The 23,688-nt window shown below is 39.4% G+C and overlaps 1 protein-coding gene across 1 annotated transcript in view; it reads left to right on the top strand.

The window, feature by feature from the left end:
* Positions 1 to 22,302, top strand: part of GFRA1 (GDNF family receptor alpha 1) — a 207,643-nt gene extending 185,341 nt beyond the window's left edge. Inside the window, exons 8-9 of the mRNA XM_044439615.1 lie at positions 18,734 to 18,787; positions 20,914 to 22,302. Of these exons, the coding sequence (XP_044295550.1) occupies positions 18,734 to 18,787; positions 20,914 to 21,084 (225 nt within the window). The 3' untranslated portion in view covers positions 21,085 to 22,302. The remainder of the gene's footprint in view (positions 1 to 18,733; positions 18,788 to 20,913) is intronic.
* Positions 22,303 to 23,688: the final 1,386 nt, after the last annotated feature.

The following is a 23,688-nucleotide window of genomic DNA, read 5'->3' as shown; positions in this document are numbered from 1 at the left end:
CTGAAGTCAGTCTGAAATGGGTCCAGATAATCAGTCTCATCCAAGAGTGCTTGGAGTTGTCCCGCCACCACCCGCTCCAACACCTTGCCCAAGAACAGGATGTTGGCCACCGGTCTATAATTGACAGCCTTATCAACCGGAAACTCCCCCTGAGCTTTCAGGAATCCTTCTGGATCCACCCGGCTCTGAGGGCAGACCAGCACAATAGGGTCCGTACCCTTACAGAGGGAAAGGCTGCCATCGAACTCAAACTTCACAAAGAAGTGGTCTGACCATGACAGGGGAGTCAGACACAGATTCCTCACCCTCAGATCACCCTCTTCCTGCCCCGTCAAGAAAACCAGGTCTAGCATGTGTCCATGTTCATGGGTTGGGCCAATGACATGTTGAGACAGCCCCATGGCCGTCATGCTTAATAAACCATGGCTTGTTAGCAAAGTTGGGTTCATACAGCACAATAACTGACATTCCAGCCTTATCTTCGGCCATTTCATCTGGTCACCATGGGTTAAACAAGCCACAGTGGTTTGTTAATACATGGTGACCATGCAAACCATGTCACTTAGTATTGGTTGTCAGTTTGTTTGAACTCAGCCAGTAAGAAGTAAACATGTATAGGACTGAGCAACTCATTTGTTATGGTCTGCCTGATCTTCAGAATCAACCTTTATACTTTGAGCTGATCTCACCTGAAAATAAGAACATGAGTAGAGGACTAATGAGGCAGAACCAGATAATCATCATATATACTAATAGTTATCTGTATGTCAATAATTCTCAGAGTTTCAGTCTTTAAGTACAATGCCAATGTATAAAAGGGAGATATTAGTAGGCTTGGATAAAATTCCAAGGCTTGCAGAAGAACAAAAGGATAGGAAAACAAAAACAAAAACAGACCCATGCCAGCTGGTGTCTCCAATGCCAGTGATAGAGCTAGCCCGAATCTTTAAGGAGCTTTACATGGTTCTGAACCTATTTTGGAGATGGTGGGGTAGGTTTCAGCACCATGGATTATGCTTTTAAAGATCAGGTGAAAACCAAGAGTGGATGCACCACCCCACTGGCATTGGAGCCACCAGCCACCACAGGGAGAACCCAAAGGGCATGGGAATCTTAACAGCCAAGTGAGGATGGTACATGCTCAGCAGCTGCAGGATGCTGGCTGCCTGATGGGGAAACCAGAAAAACTGTGGGTGAAGAGATGAAATAGAGCAGCTGGAGACACAAACATGAGCACTCCACTCTGCAATATTTTATTGCAGATCTCACTTGTATATACTAATCACAAATTCAATTATCTCCGTGCTTCTCCTTATATAGCCAGAATGTCACCACACATGAACCGGAGAGCATTTTCATTTCTAAAATATCATTAGAAAAAATAATTGAGGAAGCAAAGCAGTCCAATAAGGCTTGAGCATGCTAAGTAGGCACAACTTGCCAATTTTTGTTGGCAGAGAAATACTGGAAACCTGAAAAGAAGGGCAAATGGAATGGAGTACCCTGGAAGAAGTCGTGACAAATTGGCTGGAACATGAAACAATTCTATTCTGCAACATGGTTGCCAGACACAGAGTGCTTCTGTACCCACAAAACTTTCATGCAGTGTTCTCAAAGCATGCTTGTCCACAGAATATGTTATCAAGGATGAAGAGGATTTTGCAGGCAGGGTATAGTTCCATTAACAGCCAAGGTATCAATGCTGGACCAGCAGTATCATGTCTCATCCTCACATTGCATCATTCCTATAAGAAAGGGTTCATGTTCCTCTACCTGCAAGCAGATGCATGGATGTGCTTCAGAGGTGCAAATTCATGACCTCCCCACTCACCATTGCAGAAAAGTTCAGAAGCAGGAACCATGAAGAATATACATCCCCAGCAAGTCTGAAAGTGTGAATCTGCTTTCATTCATTCTGACTTGGCATATAATTGTATTTGCAGAACGTTATCACCTTGGGTGAAAGACTGCTTTCAAGTGTGCTGGGGAGATGTGGAGTAGCTGACAGCCAGTGTGTAGCTGAAAAGGTTGCATAGGCCCATGGAAGAAAGAATTCCTTGTGACAAAAAGACTGCAGTCTTATGAATCTCTGGCTTTCATTTTCTGGGAGTAACGCATCAGTAGCATTCTACACTGTTCCTTTCAAATGGATAGTTTCTTCTTGCCTAGTTATCATATACTCCAGGTTGTGTGATAAAAAGTGGATTCTTTACTTCAACAGTATATTGTGTACTTTAAAAAAGTCAAATCAAAAGCCCTACATACCAGGTGTAAAATGAAATGTATTTCATTTAAAAATTAAGAAGTGGAAACATGGGCATTGTTGATTTTCACAGTAATACATGGCTGAGTATTTAAAACACAATAATGAAATGCTCATAAATGTTCATTCCAAGCCCTGTGTCAGAATAATTTCATCACAACCTCAGAGGACAGCATATGTAGAAGAAATGCATCCTGCCACTTCTCCACAGAACACCAACCCCTTTGCTTCAGTCAAATCTCATTTGTAAGGAAGAAAATCAAACACAGCCATTGAATCGAAGTGTTCAACATGTGCTCTTAATAAAAGGCATTAGCACTGCTAAAGTTCTGAGCATAACTATGTTTTTATTCTGCCTTTAACCTGTCTTCTCATTTTGCCTATAATATTCAGTGTGCATTTACAATTAAAGCTGGGAAATAAATCACGTTTATTTTATCCCCCACTGACCTTTTATTCCTGTGTGTTCCAATCAGTTGCCTTACCTGAATAATAGATCTCTGCATTAACTTCAGAGTATTCTCCACACAGGCCCTCCCCGATGCCCCAGTCTATTCTTTGGTTTCTGGAACACACGGAACTGCCACCCATTTTAGTCCCTTGACTTTAAAATCAATGGGAAGTGAAATGCTGTTTATTTTGTTCCTCCTCTGCACACAATAAGATTCTATATATTTCATCTGGTGTAGTAATCAGTGAATTGGCTCAAAGCATCCCATCTCTCCTGGGGCCTTGGTGAGAGCTACAGATAGATTGGTTTTCATGCTTATCTTTACCAATGCTATTTTACGCCACTCCATGTCAGGCTCTTAAAATGGGATTATAGGCTGCACTGTTGTATAGTAAAGCACTTCTTAGATTATAGGTGCTATATGAATGATTAATAACTTATCTTCCATGCTATTGTAATGATCTTCCTTTTAGGCAATTTTCTTAGAGTGGCCAAGTGGGAGTGCTGGGTGTTGGAGCATAAACGTTAATCTTCCTTGGAAACTTTGCTTTGGGTTTCCTTGTAATTTGATGTGCACTTAGGTGGCAGGAAAGTTACTTGGCAAGTCCATCTCTACAACAGCACCGAAGCTGTGGAGCTCTCCCTCCCAGGCAAGAATCATTCTAACCCATCATTGTTGGACACCTGACAAATGGGGTCAAGATGGCATTTGGGGTTCTCTGTTTTGGAGAACAGAACTAGCCTGACTGTCTGCTTTCTTCTGGCTCCCTGCTAGTTTTGTGCTTTGTTTTTGTTATACTGCTGTTAATTTATTGTTTCTGGGGAAGGATTTTATGTTTAAGTGCTTCATTGGTTCTAATATTTAGAGCTGTCTTGTAGAACCTTTGTTTTAAAAATTGAGTGCCTCTATCATATAGACCTATTCATATTTACTCAGAAGTAAGTCTGAGTAAGTTCTTTACTCCTACATAAGCATGTATAGGAATAAGGCCTTCATTTTATTTACTGTATGCTAATCTTGGAAGAGATATTACAGTGTTATATCTGTAACACTCATATATATGTATATATATCAGTGTTATATATTACAGTCCTGTTTCTGTACTGATGCTGTGATTTTTTTGTCTTTTCTGAGAAAATACCCATGTATTGAAATGTACATGTTTATGCCCATTAGCTTATATGTATTACATAAGCCACTTTGAGTTCTTTGTAAGAAAAAAGTGGGATATAAATCTAACAAACAAACAAATGTTATTTCTGTTGGGGACATTATAAGTAGACAGATTTTGCCATGTGATGGAATACAGCAGATCACAACCCAAAAGAGCCCTTCTGCAGGTCAGCTGCTTCTTCTACCTTAATATACTTTCAGGATTAAAAGAAGCACTGGAAAATCATTTTTCTCAGTATTTGTGTGGTTGAATGTTGTCCTGAAGTAATATTAGATTGACTCTGAAAGTAGCTTATTTCACTGTTTCTTTTAGTGCAACCATAGAGAAAATTCCAGTTGGTACAGGTATTAAGCTACAAGTAGAATCACACTTTTTAACATCCTGATTTAAAAGTTAGGGAGAACAAATGCCTTTGCACCATCCAACCCATACATAATCTTTGTCACTAGTATCATCACATTTCCTAGCTTGGAATTTGAAAAGTCTTGCTTGTAATGCTTAGTTGTGTTATGAATTGAGCAATATGCAACGGCTGCCCACTTCAAGTTCTTTTCCAGCTAGAAACGTGACGTGAGATGTTGTGCATACCTACTTACCCTACTTACTGCATTCAGCAGTCCAGGCACCCAAAGCCAGTTGTTTTGTAGGTAGGTGCACAAACCTTTCCTCCATTTTACTCTTAATCCTGCCTTTTTTTTTGCTTAAATTCTAAGGGTTTGCTATGTCCACCCAGCTAGGAATCTTTTGCCTTTTTTAAGTTAACATCTCAAGTGGGCTTGTTAGAGACATCCTGCATCCCAGGTATAGTATAAAAATCAACATATGCAGCCATTTATCTCTGAATTGTATCCAGTTCTCTTGTATTTAGATGGCAATCCTAAATACACTTTACTAGGGAGAAAGCTAATTTCAACAGAATGGGATTTACTTCCAAATAAAATGCAAAGGATTGACTGTTTTTGCTTTTTCATAAAAATGCAGCAAATATGGCATTGCCCTTTTTTTTTTTTTTTTTGCAAACTTTAGCAGTCTATCATAAATTATAGCTGTCAGGGTGAACCAGTCAGGATGCTTGTAGTTCTCAAAACTCAGAAGGTTATGGACATCCTATGGAGGGCAGGAAGGATGCTCAAAGGATATCTCCTTCTAACTCTGCAAAGCATTTAGTCCATTCCAGCCCTCTAAGCATGGCATGTTGGACAGAAAAGGAAAAAACTGAAGCATTGCTAGGATTTTTGTATCTTGTTAGCAGCTGTCTCCTATTCTCTCTTCTCCTCTCCCTGGAATCCCCAAAGCCTATGTCTGTGACTTCATTTGTGACCCTGGAGCCCACTGCTGGGTGGGTGAATGGGAGCAACCTGAGCACCAATCCTTTGCAACATTCTCTGACCTCCTGTTTGAGAATGTGAAAATCGTATGTAACAATAGCACTGTGCTACCCCAATATATAACTGTTGTAGTTTTTTACCTTTTGTCAGGAATAGTGTATATGGTGGCACTAATTATCCTTCCCTTTCTGTCTTGTTAGTCATTTGCACAGTGGAAACACAACTTAGCATTTTTGACATAATCTGATAATTAGATTCATAATGATAATGGTAACGTCATAGTTTCCTACAGTGTAGTATATAACTATCAAAGAGCTGTTGTTGTTGAGTAAAGCTTCAATTACATAAAAATAGGGTACATTAGAGTATATATCCACTGTAAGATATTAGAAGATCCTGCTGAGGAGACAGAAGTACTTAGGGTTCAATAATCAGCTCTTTAGCCCCATTGATATTACCGGCTCTTATTGTCTTGAGTAATTATTGTTTCTGTGCATATTGAAGATGTGCTTTTTGCTATATTTGTATATTCCAGTACAGCCCAGGTGCCACGATCACCTTGATTAGGGAGGAAGAATGAGAAGACTTGTGCAAGATGAATCCCTTTTCAACATACAGTAGAATTAAGATCAATTCTGGTTTAGAAACCTAGACTGCATTCAGATTGGGTTAGATTACTTAACGCACACTGAAACCAATAGGTCACTTTTAAAAACCTAAAAGTGTAGAGGACTGCACCTGTATCTTGCCATGCTTTCTTTTCTCCTTAGTCCGAACTGCTGTACTTCCCTTACCGGTGAGCTCTTAAGGATCCACATGATGGGCACCATGTTATGGCAGGCATTGAATAGCATGGCAGCATGATGATGTTTTGCTGCTGAAGCAGAGCCCAAATGGAACCAGCACCATCCTTTAAAAATACCCCCCACACACACACTCACACACACAAATTCAAGATGGATCATAAAATAAAAGAACAACTCAAGATAAAAACCCCATCCATATATAAATTAAAAAACAATTAGCACACCCCTCCAGCGGGACCATGACTGTGTAATATTTTCTCCTTCGTTTCTTTCTTCTTCTTTGCTTCTAGCTCTAACTTTCTATTATTTCAGGAGTATCCCCTCCATCCAAAATTGCATTATATGAGCTGTGGGTATAATACCCTTCCCTTTATTAGCACATATTCAATACACCAACTCCATATATCATTAAAATCATGCACTGTCAGTTGCTGCACCACAACCACCAGTTCCATCTAAAGCAGGCTGCATTCCCTTCTGGGGAATCTCTTTAGTAGGGTGGGAAAGCAAATAATGATTTAAAGAGAATCAACGTAATTAGAATCAATGAAGACAAGATGGGAAATGGCTGAACAATGTGTCTAGTTAAAGTGGTCCATTATAAATATGCAACATGATCTTATAAATAAGCTTTAGCCAGGCCTGTGCCAAGAACAATTGAGCACTGGGAACTAAAGCAGCTTTCTGTTATTGTCAAGTGGGGTTCAGATATCCAGCTGTGTGCCAATACAACCACCAAGTATTTGTGCAGGATCGTACTGTTGTTCCTGGCCTCTGTGCCTATAAACAGTATGTAATCCATTTGTGTAAGGAGCTATTTTCATCCCTGACTTCTTTTTATTCCCTTCACTGGGCCATAAATTCCATTAGATAATTAACTGAAGCTTCGAGCCTGTTTGTACATTGAAAGAACTGCAACAACCAGAAGAACTAGTGACTAGCACTTAGAGTTGCATACAACAGTGTGAAAATAGGCTTAACCACAGTTTAAGCATCTTGATTAGAAGTATGCCTTTCAGTACCAGCATATGTTAAGCAGCATCCCCCAGCTTCTGGCCTTAAATCATGACCCTCAGAGAGTTTCACATCTAATCATTCACAAGCTATACAAGATCCATGCTGTTGTGCCAAAAGGACAATTACTTCATTACTTTGACTTGCAGAACATTTTTCCTCCTTTCCATTTAAAAAAAGGTATGAATATATCTTTCATGTGATTTCAGGTTTGTAGTCCATTCTACTAAAATTATAGAGCTCACTAAATATTGCTTTATAACTGTCCAAATTATGACACTGAGATGATTGTTTGACTGAGTACTGGCAAGTAATAATGTTCTGGATGGATTATAATTATGACCCATCAGGAGAAAATGCACGTTCTAAACCCATATTATGAGGAAAATTGAATAAATTTATTTTGCGTGCAAGACTTGGGGATTTCTGATTATAGAGCACATTTTGGCTTTTTGACATGTGAAAGATAGAAAGGAAATGTTGGGAAATAGAGATTACTGGACAATAGAAACTAAAGGAAAACAAGAAGTGGAAGGAGGAGAATGGGATAGTGGGAAGAATTGTTTGTACAAAGAAAGCAGCATATGAAGGAAAGGAATAGTTTCAGTAATGAGGAAAAATGGCACCTGAGGAGCTTTAAGGGCCAAATGACCTGACATTACAGGCCTCTGCATTCACTTAATGTACACATTTAAAGAAATGTAAATAGCAACCAATGGGAGATGTGATCATTACTGAGTTTGCAGCGGGGTGTTGCGATCTGCTACCTAATGAAAACCCTAATGAAAATCACTCATTCAAAGCTTATATTTGCATTAACAGCAGCTTTGGAAGAGCAGTTTTCACAGGACTGAACTCAGGTAGAAAAAATAAACTCCTGCCTACCTGTCTGTTGTGACCCTGATACTTATCTGCCCCCCATGGCTGCTATTTGCATTAAACACATGCACACACATTTTTTTCATGCCAAAAGTATAAATGTCACACCTGATTTGGCACTAGAAGCTGTGGAGAAGCAAGCAAGAAGCAGGTTGGAACTAATAACACACTGGGTTTTTAGGAAATTTCTGTAAGTAAAACTAAAAATGATGCAACATTCATGTCAGATATATCTCCTAGAAAACCCACATGGATATTAAGTTCTAATATTTAATTTTTAATATGCCTCTTCAGGAGCATATCTTAAATATTCTTAATGGGCAAAAGCACATAATCAACAGACACATGCATGGTTTAGAGTACAATATGAGACACATCTACACCAAATTCCATTGATTTCTGTGGAGTTTACTTGCAGATAAGTGAGTACAGATTGTGGCTTCACTTACAACATAAGCTTGTGTATACAACCTAAGCAGAATTTTACAAAAGTTGTCAAGACAACAATACAGGACAGGAGACCATTAGTGAAAAAAGATGGCAATATTTTGCAGTGAAAAATAAACAGGAACCTCTGCTAGAACAAGGTTGTGAGCTAGAAATGTCAGGAGGAGGAGTCTAGAGAATCAGAGAAAAGATATGGTGGTTACGGAGAAGTGCAAGTTACTCAAAGTCATCTGAAGTCATGGTTGAGAGTACTGGGAATTGGAGGTTACCTGACTTCAGACTGGTCTAGATGGAGTAAGACAAACGTACACAGAATGATTTGTCCATTAAGGATGGTATAAGACTGGAAGACCTTGCTTGTAGGCAGGAAACCATGCTTCTCTTGGAAAAAATGAAATTATATCTATGGAGGCTGTCCCAAGTACTGAAATCCTTTAATCCATTTTATCAATTGTATCTCTGTACAGTAGGTTGTCATAATTTTCCTTAAGGTATCCTTAGATTAGGAGGTCTGCTATATTGTAGAACCATTTTTTAAATGTTGTACGCCACCGATGCGATAGCAGGCAACATCTATTTGAAATTCTATGAGTAATTCAAATGTTCCAATGATGTTTGAAAGCATAAATCAATTAATATATATTTAGGGCAGGGAACAATGTTTAAATATCAGTAATATGTTTTTCCCTTGCAAGGGAGCAGTAATTTCATACCGTAGATTATTCTTTTTGTGTGTTTTTAAATCTATACATAAGAAAATCTATTGTCTAGTAACAGTGGTTTGAAAGTTTTTCCTTCATATTGCAATATTTTATTTGCCTTCCTTCCTGAGTCAGAGGACATGTCTTGTAGTCTCTTTTCCAAGCTTATCTCTGCAACCATAAGGACCCCAAACTTTCCTCTCTTAAATTGAAATCTGAAGGTCTTACTATTCTAGCAAGAGTTAATATATATATAAAAATTAAAAAAAATAAAAAATACCCATATAAGCCATATGTTCTTTATCTCTTGCTTAGATACTCCAGGAGTGTTCAAAATGTAGCTTTGACTTATATCAGAAGCTGCAGTATACACACCCTGGAATTAATGGACTAAAGAAAAGTTTAAGGTTCTTTTTATAGAGTGGTACTGCATTAAAGAGCATGACCAGTCCTGCCATATCCAGTAGGATTTTTCTCAGCAAATCTTGAATCAGCTGTTTGTACAGGGAATGTTTTGTTATGAGTTTTTTTCTACTTCTAGCAGCCTTTACTTTTACTACTATTGAACTCAGAAAGAATGTTAAAAGTAATTTGAGTCAAAATCTGTTGAGGGAATCCATATATCAAGACAAACTATTGTAAAACTGAGACAAAGCAGTCATTTGAGTTTTGCTTTCCCTTTTTTATTTTCAAAAAGCTTTCAGTTGACAGTTGCTTGAAGTTGTCCTTTAAACATGTAATCCTGGCAACCAGAAAAAGGTCAGCAAAAGGTCCCATAGACTGATTTTAAGGTTCTGGGAATCTTTTCAGCTCCTCAGGGAACCACTAGGGCTAAGAGAAGGCCCCAAGCCTAAAGGAAAGGTGCAATTCCTGAGCTCCCCAAAGCTTGGAAGCTTCCCCACACAGGTCCTCAGAACCTTAAAACAACCTCTGGGGGCCTTTTGAAGAGATTTTTTTTTCCTACCATCCAGGTGCTAAATGGAAAACAGACAAGCATATCTTTGCTATTTCTATAATTTTCCAGGATGTTTGCTGAAAGGCACCTGCTTGACAACATACTGATTTTCAAATACACAGTGACAGTTAAAAACTGAGCAAAACATGCATACACATAAACATGAGGCTGCAGTCTCCACTACTGAACGGGGTGGAAACCAATGACACTTGATAGGATTTATAGCTAGAGGATTTTGAATTTACCACTAAGGTACTTTCAGTCAGCAGGCTACAGAGTATTGTCCTTGCTTCAAACATTTCTGGGAAATACCTAGGTACAGCTTCTAGCTACTACCTGAGGGGCATGTTTTTTCTAACAGTATACAGAGCCATGCCTGGCCACCAGGTAGATACCAAGCAAGATACTCCTGGGGGATTGTTCCATGCACATACCAGGTCTGCTAAGCAGGGGTTTGCTGCATAAACAGAATAAAAATGGTCTCCCCTGCAGCCTCCAGCCTCATTCAGAGGTAGAAGAAAATAAAGTCTTTCACACTGGGTTAAGTGGTGACAGCTGTTAACATTTGCACATTGAGCTACCAATGGTGGACAAGTTGAGGACCCTAATAATGTGGGGGTGCACTACTGATTACATAGAATGGGTCAAGAGAATCCAGTACCTCTTCACTGCTGTTGATGTATGCATTTGTTTTCCCATTGGGCCCCATCTGCATTGCTGTCCAAAGGAAGGAGCATTGATTGACTAGCAAGGCTGCTGTCAGTGATCACTTGTTTAGAGAAGACAGCTGAATAAGCAGCAATGGTAAGGAGACTCAAGAAACTTCAAGGGTGGGCAGTGTGCCCCTCCTGCCATGAGGGTCTCCACAAGTGCCTAGTGATGCTCACATCTGACTCCTGCCCTGATTTAGATTTACCAATTTGAAATCAGGTGCTGTTACTTAAAATTCCACTTTGAAGTGAAAACCCAGCAACTGGGTCCCCACGTCTGATTTTCTTCTACCCCAGCTGATCTGCAATTCTTGGTGTTCCTCTGCTTCCTATAGCAAACAGAAAACAGCTGAACAAGAGGGCCAGGAAAAAAAATGGAGGAACCACCTAGCAGCAGATGTCCCATTTCTTTGTAGAATTTAATGGTGCAACATCTGTTTTCCAAATGGAACTTGGCAACTACAATTGGTAGAGACCACATGACTTTTTTGTGCAGTAAAACAGTTGATGAATAAATGTTCTTACAGTGGACAGTAGCATGCAGAGCTTTATCACATCAATGTGTGAGTTAATCAGTGAGCCTTCAGGTTACAGTGCTCACTTTGAAGTAAATCCTGTTGAAATGAATGAGACATTTCTGAGTAAACATGATTAAAATCAAGCAGCAATGTTCTCGGAACTATGAGTATAACTATGAAGTTGATTTACAGACCAATCTGGTAAACATATTTACTGGAGAGCAATTTGCATGTCCCTAGATATACATGACTTTACTCACAGGTAAGTCTGTGGATGGTTACCTTCCTAGGCAAATGGTCCACAGTTAATTTTCATGCTCCAGTTGTAGATTTGTCTTACAGCTGATTCAGCATGCACAGAAGTAAAGGTCAGACTTCTTTGTAGTGAAAGACTGCAAAGCTGATTGCCTTCACAAGCTTAAATAGCACTGCGCATAGGCTTTGTGGTCCAGAATTCAAGATTGTTTATGCTGAATTGAATCCTTATTTTAGTGGGCTCTGCTTGTGCTATGCACTTTGCCTGTTTTCCCAGTTGAAAGTAATTTATATTGCAGTGGACTGTGCTGGATTGCTGGGCTAATAAGAAAATACTATTGACAAGTCTTATAGATACAGCTGGTGTTTAGTAAGAGCAAAAGAGTTAAACTGATTGCATTTTTACAGCCAGATGCATTTTGCTGTTTATTGTTTGTGTCCCACTGTTAAGAAAATAGGTTGGTTGCATACTAAATCTCTGTAATCAAGATAGAAAAGGAACAAAGGCTCAAGTAGTTATGCCAGTTATGAGCATTTCAATGAGCTGGTTGGCTGTAGCAGGAAAAAAGAAAGTACTACTTTTCACTTTCTTCCAAAGCTCTATAGTAGGGTGACCAACTTTTCGACCTCCATTGTAGCATCACCTTGTGATGACTTCTGCACAGGAAACTGCTGTTAAAGGCACAAGAGCAAATGAGCTGGATTTTGTTTTTCCTTATCTATTGGGAACTCTTACATTGTTGAGTAGCCTTCTGCAATGTGGGTTCCTCCATAAGCACTGTGACTACAACTTCCATCATTAACTTCCAGCTGGGGTGATGGGATTAGAGGCCCAATGCATCTGGAGGGTATCACATTAGAGGCACTTGTTCCAGTGTACTGACAAGATGAATCTGTTCTCCCAAACTGGGTAAGAATTAAGTGATAGCCATTGTCAATAGGAAGAATAGATCCAAAGAGGGATTTTTGGGGATCAGTTGGTCTGGATAGCTAGCCTGAAAATTGGAAGTGTAATAAAAATTTTCTTGAGGTTATTTAATGTCTGCCAGCTTTTTTAACCCAAAGAATAATAAATTGGGGTTCCAGCTGTGTGCACAGAGATCAGGGATCCACCCCTGAAACCATATGCTCTTTTTTATTACAGCGGAAACTTCATTTTAATAAATGAGAATGTTTGTCAATTTTGCATTGTGCTACCCCTAGAAAATGTATGGCTGTGAAAGTTGGTCCGTAAGGAAGGCTGAGCGCCAAAGAATTGAGGCCTTTGAATTGTGGTGCTGGCGGAGACTCCTGCGAGTCCCTTGGACAGCAAGGCGATCAAACCAGTCAGTCCTAGAGGAGATCAACCCTGACTGCTCTTTAGAAGGCCACATCCTGAAGATGAAACTCAAATACTTTGGCCACCTAATGAGAAGGAAGGTCTCCCTGGAGAAAAGCCTAATGCTGGGAACAATAGATGGCAAAAGAAGGAGGGGGCGGCAGAGGATGAGGTGGCTGGATGAACTCACTAAAGCAGTTGGTGTGAGCTTAAGTGGACTCCGGGGGATGGTGGAGGACAGGAAGGCCTAGAGGAATGTTGTCCATGGGGTCATGATGGGTCGGGCACAACTTGGCAACTAACAACAACCCCTAGAAAGAGCTCATTGATAGGACAGCAGTACATAAATTATCAAAACAAACTTCACTTAAAATATATATTTTTATTAATGTCATTTTTCAATGGATCTTTCACAACTAACAGGTATGAAAAACTTTGTACATTTATATTACCAGCTTGATCATATTTTTAGAGCACTTCTGGATATGGGGAGGGAGGGTAATTGGCTGATTCCATTATGGACAATGGCTTAATCTGGAAAGAGATTCATTGTTTTTAGGAGAAACCTAAATAGCTTAACTTGCTGTTTTTCTGTTAATCTCAGATATCAGTGTAGGAATTCCAGATGTGTTCAGAAAGGATTCTGTGCCAGCCTCTTGTCTGTGTTAAACCCTGAATTTCTGTTGGCCAGAGAAGCAAGCTTGCATATAGAAGTAGATAAATTAAGGCTTGCTACTGAGAGTGGAGAAGAATCTTATATTCTATTTTTAAAAAGTTATATAGTCTTAAATTTGGAGTGTAGTTTTTATCACTGAATAGAAGTAGTAGTTCAATCCTTTGTTGATCAAGTCCCATGAATTGAATTTTTGCATTGCATTAACAAAGTTACTGCTTTGTTTCCATTATATAGCAAAACTACAATGAAGTAGAGTTTTTACTGAATTGAGTTTTGATTCTTTGATCTTGTTTCATCATATTTACTAATTTTCCATTCATCATAATGGCTCTATATAAATCATGACCATTTTCAATCCAGAAACCCATTTGTTTATCCTTTAATGTAAAAACTTTTGCATTAAAAAGAATGAAAATAAATGGGTTTCTAACCAGAATACACATTAAGAGATGCAGCCAATCAGTGCAAAGCTGCCAGAGGTTACATTGGCCCCATTGGTAAGTCTGTATGAATTAGACTGCAAGTTAAATGAATAGGAATTATACATTCTCTGAATAAATGAAACTGTATGGGTTGGATTCCTGGACAGAAGGACTCTGTTCACAGAAAGAGTTGGCTGTTCCTCCACACACATTACAGTGTATCCCATTCAACAGGGTCCACCAACCTTCTGCACAGTATTTTCAGGAGGCTCAAGGGACTGCCATGAGTGAGGGAGCATGTATTCCTTCTCCACCAGCCCAGTTGCATGTGTTTAAATCTGCATGCAGCCCTATAGGTTCAAGGCAAAGTAGGGGTTGACTAGAAATCAGTATCAGTTTCATCAGTAAATGATATCATTCATTTTTGTTGCATTTGATTGAACCCATTTTCCGTGCCAGAAGTTGGGTACCGCAGCCAATAACTATGTTTGAGGTCAGACATGAAGGTGAATCAGCAATGCATTTCATGGGAAAGGCATTGTTACCAAATTTCAATGTGCCCAAAAAGCTGTCAGTGCTTCCTTCATGACCATTTGAAAGGGTAGGAGCTTTCAGCAGTGCAGACATCTGGAAGGGAGCAACATGGTGCATTATACCAAGGATGAACCCTGAGTCCCTGGCAGAAGTGAGCTATTGTATGAGGCAGGACCATTTGATGTACAGATCCAGAGTTACCTTCTTTCCCCAGTAAGATTCTAGCCTAATTAGGAAGTCTCTTATACCCCATCCTCACCCAGGAGGACCCAATAGACAACCTGAATGGCTATGGTCTGTTAATCTCACCAGCCAGTGGACTCCGTACAGAGAGGCTAATCTCCTCTGCCACACCTTTATTCCCTGGCCCTTTTCCATCACTGCATGAGAAAAAGCATATTATATCAAGAACTACTACTATTCATTGCACTCAGGCATTAATTGTCACTGTATGTTTGTGCAATATCAGTGCACTTGTGGAATGCAAACCACTCCAGAACTTCTGTCTTCAAATTAGTCTGTGAGCTTGTCATTTTTTCACTCTGAGTAAACTAAAACAACTGAAATACAAACTTTTTGTTCCAAAGCAATTAGATTTCTCAGTATTTCATATCTATATCCCTGTTAGAAGCAATATGTCACAGTGTTGCCAGATTTCCTCAACATCAAAATATACATAATAAAATTTTGCCCAATTTTCAGTTGGGAATATATTTTAACTTGGCTTTCGTTTGTATAAATAGTTTCTTATCTGATAAATCCTGCTGTGAATGAATGCATATTATCTCTTGATCTCTCAGTGCAGAGTGCTTTAGCTTAGTATGCAAGCCCTGATATGAAGCATTAATTTTCCCGGCACTAAAATTGCCAGTTTTCCTTTGTCCATGATCCTGTACAATTGGGGCAAAAAAGGAGATTTGTCCCTTAGGATGTAATTACTGGATATCATGCTTTCTGTTCAGTTTTCTATATTTTTTCCATTACCTATGATTTAGTGATACACTGCTATATTACAGCACAACATCCTATGCTAGCTTTTCCATTATAAGCCCTTTTTACAGGTTTATAACTCAGAAGTAAAATGTACTCTTCCAATTTGAAGCTTGGCATGTAACATCTCAGTCTGAAAGCTAACTATCCCCCTTAAAATTTTACTTTACAGAAGTAAAGAAGTAAGAATGTATCTTCATATACTCTGTCAAACAATAGAAGTTATTCTTTATAGGAAAGAATAGTTTACTTTCTTGCTGAGATCATTATATGATTCATTTTATGTCTTACGCTGAAAAATAACTGGAAAAGACTTTCCCATGTAGAGTTCTTTCTTCTAAAAATTGTCTATTGTTCTGTGCACAGATATTGTTTAGCGTCTTCAGTTCTGGCAGCCATTCAATGATTAAGACCAGAGTTAAGGCTATCTCATTGTGTCTCAAACTCAACAAAGCAAGGTCATTGGGAGCTAAGGCATTCCACTGGGGGCATTCCAGAGAGGAGAGTGGAAGGATCATTGACCTGCCAGGATACAATGCATCCAGGAGGTGTGCCAGCCCCCCCCCCCCCTCCGCCCATCCCAAGTGCCACAGTTAGATGGGCAAAACTATCCTCCAGCTGATTTGCACGGAAAAAGGGGGAGAAAAATGAGGATCATCTCTGCACTCCTCCTGCTCTGCATAGGATGCCTGTAATCCACCAAGATTATGGGCAGCTCAAAGAAAACCAAAGAAGGAGAGGATGAAGTCCATAGAACCCTGGACTAGGATATGACTGTAGATACCAGTCCATCACTCTTTGGGCTCAGAGCTCCTGCTGGATTAATGCAGGGGAGAGGAAAGTGGGCTGTGTTCTCACCTCAATTCTCGGGTTTGTGCTTTTGGTTCATTTCCAATATAATCTCTCCAATCTTCTTCCACTCTCCTTCACAATCAGTATCTCCTGGGACAGCTCCTCAGGTAGTCACATTCCACAAGTGAAACACAAAGTAAAGCACCGTTGTGCATAAAATCTACTAGAGTTCCTCTGCAACACAGACTCTCTCTACAAACACTAAAACCCTGGCAGCATTCTAACTTCAGAATAAAACTGTGCATGCACCGCACAATATTTCCAGCAGTTCCTGCCATGTGTTTTAAAGTGGGAGAAAAATCTTATGCCAGCTAGATCACTGTTCAGAATGTCAGCAAAGTTTCACATACTTTTTACCAAAAAATAAAAAATCATGTTTACAAGTAATAGATGTTCAAGGCGTATATAGGCAGAACCATTTTCTTTAACTGAGCTTAACTGAAGGTCACTCCCAAGGTTGATTGAATGCTGTCTTTGTTGTTGTTACATGCTGCCAAGTTGTTTCTGAAAGCATCTCTTCCAAAATGAATGGCATGAGTGCATCTCTTCCAAAATGTCGCATTCAGTTGTTCTAAATTTATGGCTGTGGCTTCCTTCATGGAATAGATCCATTTTAGGTGTGGTCTTCCTCTTCTACCTTTAACTTTCCCTGCCATTATTGTATTCTGGAATGAATCTTGCCTTCTCATGGTGTGTCCAAAGTATGTCAACTTCAGTTTCATCATTTTTGCTTCCAGAAAAGTTCTGGCTTGATTCATTCTAGGACCCACTTTCTGTCAGTTTAGTGTATTCTCAAAGCTTTCCTCCAGAGCCATGTTTTGAACATACCAATTTTCTTCCTGCCAGCTTCCTCCCTGTTCAGCTTTCTCATCCACACACAGTGATCAGGAATGCAATAATGCAGATAGTCTTGGCCTTGATCTCCTGTGAAATGTCCTTACACCTAATGATTTTTTCTAGTTCCTTCATTACTGCCCTTCCAAATCTCAGTCTTCTTGCTTCTTGGCTGCAGTCTACATTTGAAGTGATTGTTGAATCAAGGTATACAAAATCTTTCCCAGCTCCAATTCCTTCGCTATTGACATTAAAGTTGTATACTCGTAATTCTTCTGTAGCCATGATTTTGGTTTTCTCAGTGTTCAGGTGCAGTCCTGCTTTTGCACTTTCTTCTTTCATTTCTTCAGGGGACATTTCTATTATTATTATTATTATTATTATTATTATTATTATTATTATTATTATTATAAAAGGTTTTCTATAGCATCCTTCACCTTGAGTCCCAGGACAAAGATACAGGAAAAGCACAGCATCATCTGAATTAACACAATTTATTGTCGGTTTCTGCCAGAAAAATGGTATCAACTACATATATATTCAATTTTTGATGCATTTTTAAGTGTTTCCTCATCTGATCCTATTCCAGCTTTCCTTATGTTATTTTCTGTGTACAGATTAAACAGATAAGAAGATAAAATGCACCCTTACCTGACACTCCTGCATATAGAAGTGCTGAAAAGCACACAGTTCTTTCAGCACCATCCATGGCTTTCCAGGATCCACACAGTCAAAGTCTTTTCATTTCTTGCTTTACATTTCCTAACTTGCCTTAATTTGTAGTCCTCACATGCCATATTCTAGTTGTATGTGCTGTGCAGCCTCTAAATTTCCTTTTGCCTCTGTGCATGTCAGTTACTAGACTTCTTTTAGTTTTGAACTAGTTACAACATAGCTTAAAGCTATTGCTGGAAACAATGCCTTAGCAGAAGAATTTAAAATGTTTAGGATGGGGGAGGGGGGACTGCACAGATGCTGGAAACCCAGCAAATTATTGGGAGTTTGGAAGAAAGCACAGGGAACCTGGAAGGTCAGATTGGGACCTACAGCTGACCATTCTTGGCTGCCAAGTTTGCAGTTCTGCATCTGAGGGTTATATGGCTGGAACAGAAAAGGCCTGGAAGCCATCAGAACACTCACTTTTCCTGGTGAAGGATCCTCTGATTGCACATCCATATATACATAATCATAAAGCTATTTAAAACACTATCTATGCAGGCAGCATTTGTCTTGTATCTTTGTTATGTGCTTTGAAATGTGTGGAAAAAAATTCTTGAAGTTGAATTTAGTATGGGTCATATTATTTGTGTTGTGACATGCATTCTGTTCAAGCAAAGCCTGAGAATTTTTTTTAAAAATCTGCATGAAAGAAACTGCAGTCTCCATCTAACCAGGGTGAAAACAAAACTACCAAATATTTGACTGAAGTTGTGATAACCCTAAAAGGATCAAGTTAACAGTGTGTTTGTGCTATAATGAAGAGACTATATTTAGAGTAGTAGGCTGAGGGTAACTTTTTTTCATTCTCAAAGTCTGCCCATAAATATTGTCTCCAATATTACTGGTAAAAGAAAGTACTGTAGTAACTTTTGCATCTCTCTACAGGTACCAAAGCAGGGCTTCAATGACTCTGTAGCAACAGAACTCTGTGTGACTGGGGTAAGATTTTGCACTTTATTAGAGCAATAGTTGCTAGTCCAAATATTACTATGAATAATCTTCTCAGAGCCTTCCTGATGAAAGCATTCAAATAGGGTTTTTGACTAGTGGTTTCTTCCTACAGAAGCTAGGGAAGTACATTCTACACCTCATCCTATATTCCTTGAGCACCACTTCTTATAACTAGGGCATCCTGAAATTCGGTCCCCTTAATAAATAATCTGCTAATCCAGCCAGAATCTTGTATTATTTGCTTCCCCTTCTGTTCAAAAGCTTGAACATGTTGCACGTACAATCAGTATTACATTTATATTCAAACATTTTTCCTCCTGCAAGGAACCCAAGGTGGCTCATGCGGTCCTTGTCCTCCCCAATTTATTCTCACAAAAACACTGCAAGGTAGGTTTGATTGAGAGTCAGCAATTGACCCAAAGTGACATTCATGGCCCTAAAAGAAAGGTGTGAGCAGCATAGGAAGGGCTGGTTGCATACTCTGTGAACCAATGGCCGCAGTGACAAGAAAGTGTAGTATATGAGTTGAACTGCTAAAATACATGAATGTGGGAGCAGGTGAACTGAGGGCTTTTGATGTATATACATGGATGAGGGTGGTCCTCCAAATGATGCTTTTCATGTGCACCAAGTCCGCTGACCCTAGTTGTGGACAACAGTTGTCGTCTCTAATGCAGACCTATTCAATTCATTCAGGATAATTTCCATTCACTCTATATCAGTATATATGTTCTAGGGCGGTCAGAAACTTGCCCAGAATAGCCATTCACCTCCAACCATGTAGCAGAAAGGTAATTGCATTTTAATTCTTTGTAGCACATGATTTTGCAGGTCACATGATAATTACCCTTCATCTTTGCAGTGCAATTAGCTGGTAATCTGCAAGAACATGCAATCATATGGCTCTTAGGAAGACCCTTAAACATAGCAGATCAGATTTTATGGCTGAGAGAATACTCACCTGGGATAAATGAAATGACAGTTACTGAATCCATGTGGAGAATAAGACTGAATGCAGCTTCTTCTTTCTATATTCTCCCTACATCTTTCAGTTTTGTCCTGTAGGTTAATCTATCTGAGTATTCATCTCCAGCACCACAGATGCTTCTACTGGAGAGGAAATAGTTCTTTGAGGATTTGGTTAATCCACTAATCTTATGAAACCATATTAGATTTTTTTTCTTAGCTGAAAGATGGGGTATAAATCACAATTAATTAATCAATAAATCTATGAACAAATTAAAGCTTTTCAATATTGAAATATGGACATGTAAGAACAGAGGGCCGAGGAGGAGAAACTGCATAGTCCACAGAGGAGTATTCATGTCTAGACTGAAGACCCCGATTTTGGCAGAACTAGTTTATGTGTCGATGTGCACACACATGGGAGCTTCTTTTATTGGGTGTATATTTTTAGTAATAGGAAAGAGGTCATGTATAGGTCCCTGAAAACTCTACAGTAAGAGGACCCAGTGCCATCACTGGCATATGTGCAAAATTCAAAACCCAGTCTTCATATTGTTTATGACTATACCCTGTACGTATATAGAGAACACCCTGATTTCTAATGAACCTACATGACCTTCAGCTTCAGGAAATATTTCTGTGGACAATACAAAGCCTGTTCATAGTGATAGCTCTCTCACTCTCACACACACACACACACACACACACACACACACTTACACACACACATACAAACCAACAACAACCAGGGGGAATCTTTGCAACCTGAGGCCAACAGAGAATTGAAGCTTATTTTAAAATACAAAAGGTTTTTAATAGCACAATCCTGTGCATGTCTACTGAAAAGGATGTCCCACTAAATTCAGTGGAGTTTATTCTCAGGAAACTGAGTATAGAACTCCAGCATAATGTGTTTTTACTCATATGTTTGATGTTCCTTGAACATAATTTGAGTATCAGGAAAAAAAGAAAAGAAGTTTCATATTATTGGCAGGAGTTCCTTGACCAAGTCAAGTGAAGCTGCCGTAACTTGATGTAGAAAGTAGCCTGTGGGTAACATAGGAAGGGGCTTGTTGAAAAGGATCTAAAAAAAACTAGGTTGTGCTCATGAAAATGTGGTGACCAATATAAGTGATTGTGTCTTGCAGAATGCAATTGGAAAGGAAAGCGTGGCAGGAGGATCCACCAGTCACATGTCCTCCGATAATTCATCTGCTCTTCGTTTAAGCATCAGGCCAAGCACACTTCTCCTGCTGATGGCAATTGCACTCTCATTCTGCATGTGCCCATGTTCAGCAGAAACCTTGTACCTGCTTTAACAAAAGGACCTGTACAAAGCAAAATGAAAAAGGAAACCGATCTGTTCCCTTTCCTCCTCAGTTGTTGATCTGAAATTACAGTTCTAGGAGTTAAGTTGAGGCACTCTGCTAAAAATAGTTCTGGATCGTCGTCGTCATCATCACCATCATATTATATTGTTATTATTTCCTTGTTTTTGAAGGAAGCTTCTTGTGATACTTAGGAGCTTTGTGAAATACTCGATACCGTACTACTTTGCCAACTCAGAAGGCTTTTGGACATGCAGTGTTTTAAAAGAGATGGAATGCCAATTTGCATGTAATCCATCCAGGTTGGGTTCTTTTCTTTATTCCTCATTTTCCTTTCCTTCACTATTTTAATTCTAATTTTAAGCCACGCTTCCTAAAATCCCATGTCTTTCACATGCAGCCCCATCAGCCAGGTTGTTCCCTCTGCGAGACCTGTTGTGATGAATGGGATCTGCGCAAGAGCACTGTAGCACTTTTATGCAGCTTCCAGTTATTTCAACATGAAGGCAGAGTTACTCCTAAACCAGTAACCTGATAAAAACTATGGTTTCTGCTGGAGGCAGATGTATAGTCAGGGTGGATCAAGGGCTCACTGCTTTCCAGCAGGGTTGGGGTCTAGACTATAAGCAAAACCCATGCATAGCAAACCCTGGGATCCCTTGGGCTGTGCTAGCCACACACACACACACACACACACACACACAGCCCTGTTTCTGGATGCCTGTTTCTGGGTCAGGAATTAGTAGTGTTGTCATCGCCCCCTGGCACACCACAGACCTCTGAGCAGATAAGGGAAGCCCTGCATAAATAACTTCCTGGTAGATGTCACCATTGATTTTTTTAAATTATTATTATTTTCGAATTCAACCTGTTTTGAAGTAACGAAGGAACAGGCTATTGACACATGATGAATGTCTTCCTGGAGAGTAAGTTTTATGAAACATCTTCATGTTTCTAGATGGCTACCAATGTTTTAATGTTTAGCATTCTCTTCCATGTTTATATATGTAACTGGTTTTGCAGTCCTTGCTGAGAAACCATTATAAGTTATATACCAGTATAATGCACATATTTTCTTCAAAGTTTCTTCAGAAATAGAGAGTGATATTAAACTTTCTAACACTACTTCTATTTTTCTGATTATGATCATTTAGCCTTAACAAGGGTTAAAAATAATCCTACATTAACAAGAAACAACAGTTGTGAATATTTCAGTAACCTAAAATTATTTTATCTTTCTGAGGATATATTTAAAAGAAATAGAAACTTTTTTTTGTTAAAACACTTCAGCTATATAATTGTTGGTCTTCTTTATTGTAATTATACCATTAGTTATTTTACTGTTGGTTGAATAAAAATGGCCTGAATCTTAATTACTTTAAAGAAACACCATTATCTGTTTATATTTACTACAGTGAAAAAGGTACGGTATAAAGCTTTTTTCACTATTGATTCCTTGCCCAGTACATGAAAGTGTAAGCACAGCAGAAGGCTGGAATATGCTGCTATGTTTGGAGAGATACTACTTGGAGAGATTCATGGCATTCCACATACCATACTAGTCTCCCGGATAAGGAGTTTCCAATCAGCTGATTTTCGCACATGCCCAGTTTATCTCACAGACTTGAGGCAACTGGTTTATCACCTGTACTGGGTAGAGTGAAGTGCTTTCTTCCTTCCTATGCACTGTTTGCTCTTGCCAATATGGTGAAAACCAAGAAAGAAGCAGGGCTTGCAGTCTTTTTCTATGGACAGATGAAAAATTATTTCTTTCCATTGTTAGCAACGAGAGGGAGACATGTATATCGTCTATGAAAGTGTTTAAATGTTTCCTGAAGATAGGGTGTGACTGAGAACTGTGAAGGCTTAGGATCTCTTAGATCATTGGCCACTCCCCTTTGCCCACTGGCATGCCCCTGAAATGCTCATTTGCTTTCTCTGCAAGGTCACAAAGGAAGCTGCCAAAGAAAACTCCATGGTGGTGGTGCAGAGCCAAACTAAGGACTTAGATGGCAAAGTCTGTGGCCTCAGAGGAGGTCACCACGGAATCCTAGGGGTCCTGGGACTCAGTCTAGAACTATAAAATTGCTCGCAGAGAAGGCGCTCTTGGGCCGCTAAAATAAACTTTCCCTAGAATGCTGTGGTAGAGACCACTGAACATCGTAAACTTGCTCTTAAACTAGATTGAACCTCTGATCCTAAAAGCAAGATACTGCATTGCAGTCTGAATCACTAAGTTGATCACTGTCTGAATCAATGTCACACTGTAACTTACTCCAAGCATTCTGAAACGGCCCACATGGAGCATTTCTTGGTATGCACTATGTGAAGAAAGTATCTCCTGACTGAGCAGTTTTACCAATGTATACCACTTCCAGTGGCAGTTTATGTGTGTGTGATGTGCCATCATCTTTCACCTGCTACCCTCATGTATGTTGCTTCCTGGAAGTGGTGAGATTTTGATGGGGTTGTATCTGGTATCTGCTAGGGGTCCTTCATGTGGAAGGTATTGGAAAAGCTGAACTAGAGCTAGCACAACAGACAAAATGGGTTCTGCTGTAGCAGCAACATTCACATCACTGCAGCATTGCCTGG

The sequence above is a fragment of the Varanus komodoensis genome, unplaced genomic scaffold (genome assembly GCF_004798865.1).
Source record: "Varanus komodoensis strain SLA01 unplaced genomic scaffold, ASM479886v1 scaffold1, whole genome shotgun sequence".
In the NCBI taxonomy this organism is placed as follows: Eukaryota; Metazoa; Chordata; class Lepidosauria; order Squamata; family Varanidae; genus Varanus; species Varanus komodoensis.
Note: the sequence above shows the minus strand (reverse complement) of the source record. Positions and strands in the feature narration are given on the sequence as shown.